The following is a 9,285-nucleotide window of genomic DNA, read 5'->3' as shown; positions in this document are numbered from 1 at the left end:
GGAGGACTTTGGACTTTCCACAGGGCAGGGAACCCTGACTGCCCCTCAGACTGGAGAGGGAGGGGGAGAGGAGTGGGGGGGAGGGGGAGAGGAGAGGGAGGAGGGGGGAAAAGGGAGACGGGGAGGGAAATGGGAGGCGGGGAGGAGGCGGAAATCTTTTTTTTTTTTCAATAAAAAATTATATTAAAAAAAAAAAAACTGAGAAGACAAATGGGATGGGTAAATGTAGCTATAAACGCATTACGGTGCCCCCAGCAACCACCCTGTGGTCTCAGGCAGGTTTCTTGGAAGTCTTTTAAAAAATATAGCTCCAAAACCCTGTGTTGCTCACTGTAAAGACAACCAAGCGAGACGCTCTGAGCACACACACCACGATCTGGAATGCTTCACTGTCTTCTAAGGCTTCTTTTTCCCACCTCTGTGCTTAATAGCTATTAACATACCTTTAACAAACTCTCTACGTCTGGTTCATCAAAAAAAAAACCTTCATGACAGCAATTGAATATAGGGTTGCAGAAAGCACAGTTCTTCAAAATATTAAAAAACATGGATTTTCATTCAGCTTAGGCTGAAAGTACTTGCAATGCTATACATTTTGATGAAATTTTCAAATTATGACTGGCTTAAGGGTAGGATTAATATAACTTCCTATGAAGACCCAATGTCTACACAAGTACAGATATCTCAGTTCCAAAGGGCCCAGGGGAGCCACACCATCACACTTCAGTGCTAAGGGCTGTGTTTACAAACATGAGGCACCCACTCTTCTGATTAAGAGATGGCGATCATCTCAGGGGTGCCTATGCAGTGCTAGGCAGAGACAAGGGGAAAGCGGGAGAGAGTGGGGGTTCTCCCCTTACACTTAAATCACACCTCTGAGAAGACAGCACTGCCAGATGACGCTCCAGGAGGGGCAGAGAGGGCCCTGGGAAGAGGGCATCTGCAATGCTCTCCAGATGGCTAACTCTGTGCTGCCTGGCGAGGATGCCTGCACACATGCCCACCATGCACACCCACACTGTCCTGCCCTGCGAGGATGCCCATGCACCATGCACACCCACACTCCGTTCTGCCCTCACACATGTGCACCATGCACACCCACACTCCGTTCTGCCCGCACACATGTGCACCATGCACACCCACACTCCGTTCTGCCCGCACACATGTGCACCATGCACACTCACACTCCGTGCTGCCCGCACACATGTGCACCATGCACACCCACACTCTGTGCACCTCTACATGCACCTAGAGGACATCTTCCCTCTGAGAGCTCCTCGTCACACGCTCTAACTCTCCAGGAAGCTGCCTCACTTCTGCTGTGGAAATGCTCTGCTCTGACTGGGACTGTCAAGCATCCACACCAGGGGCCAGCGCTAACTCAGGCGTTCCAGGTCAGCAGCACCACACAAACTGTCGGGTTGATGAGATGGGACAGCTAGGGACCAGACCTCCACAGAAGTCAGATAAATCTAACTTCGAGGTCACAAGGCCAAAACATCAGCTTCACTAGCACAAGCAAGGTGTACCGGTAACTTGTTCCCTTTTCCTCCTAAGAGGGAAGTTTAATTGTGTATCCTAAAGGGAACACTGGTTCGTGGCAAGTGACAACACCCCGCAAATGCCTCAGTGAAAACACTGCCCTGCTGTGACCACATGTGGCCCATTCATCAACAGCCCTGTCTGGAGCCCTGAGCTGCATCAGGTATGGATGCTCTGCAACAGGAAGAAGACAGCAGGGAGCACAGTGAGACGGGCAATGCTTTGTCAAGCTGCATAAAACACATCAACTAAAAGTCAATTTAAAATATGTAATTATCAAATTAGCTTCAAACTGAAGCCACAGTTAACTGTGACTACTGCCCAGCTCCACCCACTCAGGAAGCTACTATACATTCACGGTGCTCAAGGGGACATGGGGCGTGCCCATGAACTCAGCAAGACACACATCTGACGGTCTGCTGGCAACCAAAGAAGAAAGTAGGATTTAACTCACAAAAATAGTATCTATGTAGTTTGTTTTAAACACAGAGTTTCTAAGAATTCAACTAATTTCCTCCTGAAGCCACTTATTCTTTTAAAGAAAAATCATCAGGTGTTTATCATGGTAAAGATACTGCATCCTTCAAAGATGGAGTTTCTCACTTTAGCAAATCCATTAGGTGCCTTATGAAGTCTCCTTGGCCGAGAAGCAGGTACCGCCGCATGGCCTGCATGTGCTCCAGCAAGCTGTACTTCTTATTGAGGACATCCAGTAGATATTTGCTGGTTTCAAAATAAGCAGCGTCAATTTTCCCTTGAAATGCGTTTTCTAAGTCTGTGACTAAATCTGCAGCTGTGGAGAACAAAAAGGAGAGGTACACACCCATGTGTAACAAAGGGAGAGGTACACACCCATGTGTAACAAAGGGGAGAGGTACACACCCATGTAACATGCATCTTAACAAGGAACATAGGGCATACATGGACCCAGAGCCAGCCCATTTGTGTAGACCCCAGCCAGCCAGTCAGTGAAGGCAAAGCAGTCCTGAGACTGAAAGGCCAGTGTGCCCCTCACCAAGAGCAGATGCTGGCACCTGGCTTCACTGCCTGTAAGCCCAAGGATCACAGTGCAGGCTGTAACTAAAGTCAGTCTCACTAACTCCTCTCACAGCCACATCCGAGCATCAGAATCCCAATAGGACTAGGAGACTCGAGACCACCTACACCTCTTGTATGTTCTAACATGATGGAAAGATTTTAACTCCAGCACTACAAACGGTCTTCCGACTCCTCTTCCATCTCTTAATCACAGGTATCTTCCCCCAAGTCAGCTCTGATCCCCTCTTTCTCCCAGGACTACACCAGAAGATAAATGGAAGTCTGCACATAAGCCACTTGTGTGAGATGCTGTGGCTCTCAGGAACTGCACAGGCTGCCTCCTAACCTTAGAAGCCCTCAGAATGGCTTTGCCCTTAGCCGTCATGGAGAGACAGGTGCTCCTGAAATCTCTAAATTCTACCCCAGCCTTTTGTTGGAGTTTTCATGCACCACTGCCAACACAGCATCTTATGCAAAGTAACAGAACCAAGATGGCAAGAGTAATGGGAGGCTGGAAATACCCTGAAAGGGGAACATGGAGGCTGAGTCAGGCAGCAAGGAGAGAAAACGAATAGGGAAGAGGAGCAGATTTCTACCAGCTGACAGGGGAACCTATACAATGAAACCAACCTCTAAAGAAGCCGAGTCATGAGGCTAACACTGTCTTCCTATTGGCTGTATTTATTCACTATCTTTTTATTATGAAGGAGAATAAAGCAATGCAAATCACTAAGGAGGAAATGGTCAACACTACTCCAATGCTAACTCCATATTTTAAAAAACTGAACACCCACAAAGCAATAGATTATTTCCCGGACGTACATATATGCTGTGTATAACCCAGGTAACCTATGGATGCTACGGAGTAAAGAGTTTTGAGCAACATGTCACCACCACCGGTGTCGCTACCACTGTCCCACACCATCACAGCCACATCCCCATCCCCATCCCTCCCAGCACCTGCACCTAGAGCCATACATACCATCACCAGGGGACTCTGCAGGCTTAGTCACGGCTATCATTTTTGTAGTTGGTGTCTGATCGTGACAAACTTGGTGCAAAAAATTTATTGACTTTCCTATCAAAAGGACCTAAAAAGGAAAATAAGCTGATTACCTTTATACAAAAGTTAGTGGTCCAAACATTCAAATATTCATAAATTACATATTATTAGCTATTGATTTAAAAACACAAGACATGAGCACTGGATCTTTATCAAGTGAGTTCTTGGTGCTCAAGAAAACACATGGATAAACGTATATCAGCACAATCCATTAACAAGACACAAGAAAACTGCTCTAACTGGAACTTAGTTTGCCGTCACGTAGCTCACGTATTCTGAGTAATGACAACAGACAATGGCAAAGTGTCTTCCAGCCCAGCCCTACCTTTCTGGACTGGTCCATCGTCATGAAGGAAGGGATCATAGACTTTCTCAGTGTGTACTTGTCATGCCACAGACGGTCAGTTTTAACGGTTGGATCTGATGCCACGAAAAACTAAGAGTAAAGGAACACGGGGCATTAGAAATATTTGTGAAAAAGATTAGCTACTAGTAACAAAAAAATATTACAATTTATTCTATAAGTAAGTTACTCAGACACCAGGAGTCCACTCGTTTATACAACAAACTTGTTTGGCAAAGCATTCTGGACAGAAAGCTCTTGTAAGTTGATTATCTTCCCAGACATTTATAACCAAATTACAACAAAAACAAGCTGGGCCTTTCTGTGGAGACTTAGGAGCGAGTCTCAGCATGAGTACGAATGAAGCTTTCCCCAGAGCTCCAGGATCTGTGTCCTGAGGACTTCTGCCTGTTGTGGAGTTCTGAACGTGGCCTCAACATGGAATTCAAGAGCATTCTTAGCACTCATGCCCAGTTGCCCTTGGTTTAAGAGCTCCAGACCTCCTCCATTCAGAGCGCCACATGCAGGCGGGGTCAGCACTGCCTGGGCATGTGCACAGCACATAAACTGCCACCTGCTGCAGTGCTCACAGCACACAGGAGCTCCTACGCAAAGGCTAACTACAACCAACTAGCCAAGGGCACTAGAGGAAGAGACTTTCTCACGTGACTCTCATCTACCTCATCCAAGTCCCAGGTCATCTTCCCCTTCCTACACCCACATCGCAGGAAAGACTTTCTGTAGCAGAAGATCCAGCTGCCACTCCCCCAATTTATCTACACTATGAAGCTGCCACCTCCACTTCAGCCACAGGGTTTAGTCCCACTGCTCTGATCCCTGCTACCTAGCTTTCTGGAAGCAGAACTGATGAGTGAGGGATGTTCAGTTTGCACGTATGATGCACCCCCACCAGCAGGGTACCCTGCATGATATACCCTTAGCTAAATAAAGTTTAGCACACTGCCATACTGCCAATTCCCTTTGGTGTTTTCCTCCTGTGAACTGCCTTTTCTGTCTTTAGCCTACCCTTCTATTTCGATTTTTATTAGTACACAGATTCTTCAGAGATTCTTCAGGCATTATACATTTAAAATTGGGAATCACTGCATGTTAAAAATTCAGCTTCCCAAAGCTGAACATTTCCCAGTGTTTGCAGTATGTTCCATGTTTTTTGTTTGTCCTATTCTGTTTGTTGTTGTTACGGCTTTGGGCTTCCCGACTCTCATACGATCTTCCCATTTTCAGATTACAGAAATATATGTTTACCATTATATTTTTACTGCTTTGCTATTTCTATCATTAGTTATTCTAAATAAAATATTATCTTTTATTAGTAAAATTTTTCCTTTATTTTACTTATTTATTTATTTACTTATGCCCATTGGTGTTTTACCATGGGATGTTTCGGGTCCCCAGAAACTGGAGTTACAGACAGCTGTGAGCTGCCATGTGGGTGCCACGAGTTGAACCCAGGTCTGGAAGAGCAGTCAGTGCTCTTAACAGCTGAGCCATCTCTCCAGCCCGGTAAAATATTTTTTATAGAAGTTTATTATATTTCTAACATGTTATTAAAATATCAGAGACTATCTGGGGTGGTGGTGCATGTCTTTAATGCTAGCAGCTGGGAGGCAGGTAGGTTTCTGCAAGTATCGAGGCCAGCCTGGTCTACATAGTAAGATCCTGCCTCAAAAATAGACAAACAACCAATATAACTCAAAAACTTGAAACTATTAGATTCATTAGTTCTAACACTGGTTTTTCTTGGGCTTTCCATTTAGACAATCACACAATTGATGATTAAAGCCAGCTTTGTTGGAAAAAATTTCAAAAACCAAGTGAATATGTCAATAATCTATAATGATCATGCAATCATTAAAAATGAAGTCAATTACTAATTGTCACAGATCTCCAAGGACTTGAGGAAAACCACTAATCTTTCCAGGAAAAACAAAATGCAAATGTGCATTTACAAATACAGGTCAGACTAATAGCTAGCCAGGATTTCAAAGAACATTTTAAGAATTTGGCAAATAATTTAAAGGAAAAGACACTCATTGTCTATTTCTAAGAAAGCATTATGTATGACATAATACACAGTCCAGTTGGAACCGAGTAAACACAAATATCACCCCTCATGATCAGATTACTAACAAAATCCCAACTCTCTGCTGGACGCATTTATAACTATCAGAACTTTTAAATTGCACAGATAATTTGTAATCAGAAAAACTTTAATAATTGATACCAGTTAAACATTCTGTTGTTTTTAAAGATAGCATTATTCTCCCAGAGCAATTAACAGTTTTCCTTCTGTAGAAATCCACTGCCAAGCTGTGTAACTGTCAGTGATGAGGAGGTCCCCGCTTGACTCTGAAGGCCAAGCTTACGAAGGAAGAGCCATTTGCTCCCAACTAACGAATCTACCTTACACCCTTTTACTGTATGTTACCTTTGCAACTGAAAATATACAGCCAAGGCACTCTGATGAGGTTACGGTGCAACACATACTGAAATTAACCCCGAGAGAAGCAAAAAAAGTTACAGGCCACCGTGAGCATCTCTCCCGTTACCATAGCTGCGCTGTGACTGCCCTTTGGCTTGTCATTCAATAGATTAGATTAACTGCATATAAATTATATTTCTCTGTTATTCACTTAAACACAGAGCTAGTTTTATAGACAGCACACCAATCTATCCTGATAGCTAGAGTGCAGCTGGGTTTCTATCAGCGTGAACAATAAGAAATTTTAATTTAAACCATAAAAAACTCCCAGGCAATTCAGTCATCTTCGGAAGTCATGCACACATTGCTTCATCTAGTGCACGGGAGCGTGCAGTCACTCTAGGAGCAGCTAGTGGTGAGCACAAAGGCTGCACTCCTCTTTAGAATATAATCAACTCTGTGAGACGTATATGGTGGCAGAGGAAAGAACCAAGGTCAGAATATAATTGCAATAAGCCTTCATTATATTGATGTATTTTCCCCTCAAGGTCCTTTAATTTCTCCCATTATGTCAAACACAGAAAGAATCCAGTGGGGGGGGGGGGAACGTCATTGTACCTTGATTTCTCATTAACTGCTAGACAAATGTACACTCCCCACCCCAAAAACAGGAGCAAAGGGGACATTTTCTTAGCATGCGACTTAGTTCCTAGGAGTCCTATACATCAGCACAGACCACAGCAGCTCCCACACCAACGTGCCTGCTATGGCAGCCAGGACTCCAAGTTAGTACTTAAGAGCTCACAGCACTTTCAACAGGGCACAATTCAGTCAGCTTCCCTGTGTCATAAAGGTCACAGACCAGGCAAACTTCAATTCTAGTATTTCAAAGGGCACCAGACTAGTCCTAGTCTGAACTTTATTCCTAAATATTTAATGTGTGAGATGATATTTTGTTTACGCTTTAACAAATAAAGCTTGCTGGATGGCCAGCCTGGTCTGCTCAGCAACTTCCAGGTCAGTGAGAGACCCTGTCTCAGAGAGTGAAAAGCAATACATGAGACTAACTTCTGGCTTACACACACACACACACACACACACACACACACACACAATAAGTCAAAGCCTAAAGTCTACATTCCCAGCAGCCAGGTGTCCCCAGAAGAAGACCCAAGTGCATATCGTACTAAATCACAGGAAGTCAGTGTCTGCACCACACATTTCAGAACTCCAGAAAGAAGGGTGGTGGCAGAGGTTAGTGGTGGAACATTTGTCTAGCAAGCATGTGGCCTGGATTCAACATCTTCTTCCCCCGAAAAATACCTCTCTTGCACCCACTTCCATGGCAAACATTGGCATTTTTATGACAATGCTGTATTTAGCGTGGCATCTGTTTATTTCTTAACGTCTTAGTATGTGTTACTATATAATACAACTTCTATCAGATGTCTGCCGTTCCACTTCTGAGTGCTACTGACAACACGTTTGTGTGTGATGTCCCTAGTCCTGCTCCCCAGCAACTGCCAATCCTGTTTGCTGCATGGCTCTGCAGGTGGCATCACACCATAGCTACTGTACTTCAGAAGGAAACAAGCACGCATCCATCAGCTTGCTTCATTCAATCCAAGCACAGCTGACCAAGCTTATAAAGTGGCCAAGTGAAGAGACGGCTCCCCACAGCTGTGTCACCAGGCCCCAGGGAGACCAGGCCATGCTCTGGTCAGTCAGCTAGTGAGCTTCGACGTGCACTTCCACCTTGCTGAGCTCCCAGCAGTGATCCTGAGAGAACAGCTTACCACTAACCATGTAACAAGGCACAATGCCAAATGTGAATGGCCTTCAAATGAGATGCAGGCACAGTCCTGTTCCCAGGAAATCAAACGGTTGAGATAAGTCACATTACTGGAAAAGGCGGTGTTCACAGCCCTTAACCCCGAGTCTTGGTACTTACCTCATGGTAAGTGTCCTCCAACTCCCCATCATATATCCATCGGTAGAGGAAGCTGAGGATGGGGTGAGACACTAGACTCAGAATGTGCTGCACAAGGGACTTCATGTAGGGGTCTCCTGTCTTTGTGTAGGCATGAACAGCAGAGGCCAGCTCACCCCCTTTCCGTCCTAGGGGGATGAGGAAACAATACACAGAAATAAATTTGAATACATGGCATAGACTAATCACTAACACTAAACCAAAGACAGCCAAGTAGCAGAGACAATGTGCATCAGCTTCCCTCCGTTATTGAGGACTCCTTACATTTAGCAGCAGTAGCATGCAAAGAGCAAGGCCCAGGCTTTGCACACACTCAAGCAGGAGTCAGCCAAGGAGTTTCTCAGTTATTAACGTGACCGGCTGCCCAGTCTAGACACTTGAAAGTCCCATTTCACACTGCAGTTTAGTACACACCTAAGTATCCACAAAAGGCAAAGGGTCTAAGGAGCAATAATGACAAGACTTGTGTGGAGCACACAAGGTCGTGCTCCCTGCCAGTGGCAGTGCAACCTGACACTTATAGGCAGTTAGGGTCCAGCAGGACCTCTACAGAAGGTGCAGAAGTGGCAGGATGGCTTCCAGCAATGCAAGCACAGTTATCAGTGCTGCATTAGAAGCTGAGGGCTCTACGTGGCCCTGAGTCTTACAGACTGCTCCGGGGTGCATGCAGAGGGGCTGATAAATGGACACCTAGGACCCAGGAGCAGTTCCTTTAACAACATCTGCCAAAGACCAAACAGGACAGATAAGACAGCTGCAAGGCTGCAGTGACCAACTAGCTACTAAAGAGGTGAAGACACCAGAGGGAGAGGAATGGCAGTAGGGACCCAGCTGGCAGAGGTGTGGTATGAGGAGGGATGGAGGAG

General features: G+C 45.2%; 1 protein-coding gene across 1 annotated transcript in view; it reads right to left on the bottom strand.

The window, feature by feature from the left end:
* The window catches only part of Tubgcp3 (tubulin gamma complex component 3), a 47,991-nt gene that overhangs the window by 17,748 nt on the left and 20,958 nt on the right, over positions 1–9,285 (bottom strand). Inside the window, exons 11-14 of the mRNA XM_050137145.1 lie at positions 8,381–8,547; positions 3,969–4,079; positions 3,563–3,671; positions 2,146–2,335 (exon numbers count right to left, since the gene is read on the bottom strand). Of these exons, the coding sequence (XP_049993102.1) occupies positions 2,146–2,335; positions 3,563–3,671; positions 3,969–4,079; positions 8,381–8,547 (577 nt within the window). The remainder of the gene's footprint in view (positions 1–2,145; positions 2,336–3,562; positions 3,672–3,968; positions 4,080–8,380; positions 8,548–9,285) is intronic.

The sequence above is a fragment of the Alexandromys fortis genome, unplaced genomic scaffold, assembly GCF_014885135.2.
Source record: "Alexandromys fortis isolate MF-2015 unplaced genomic scaffold, M_Fortis_MF-2015_v1.1 scaffold_3, whole genome shotgun sequence".
NCBI lineage: Eukaryota > Metazoa > Chordata > Mammalia > Rodentia > Cricetidae > Alexandromys > Alexandromys fortis.
Note: the sequence above shows the minus strand (reverse complement) of the source record. Positions and strands in the feature narration are given on the sequence as shown.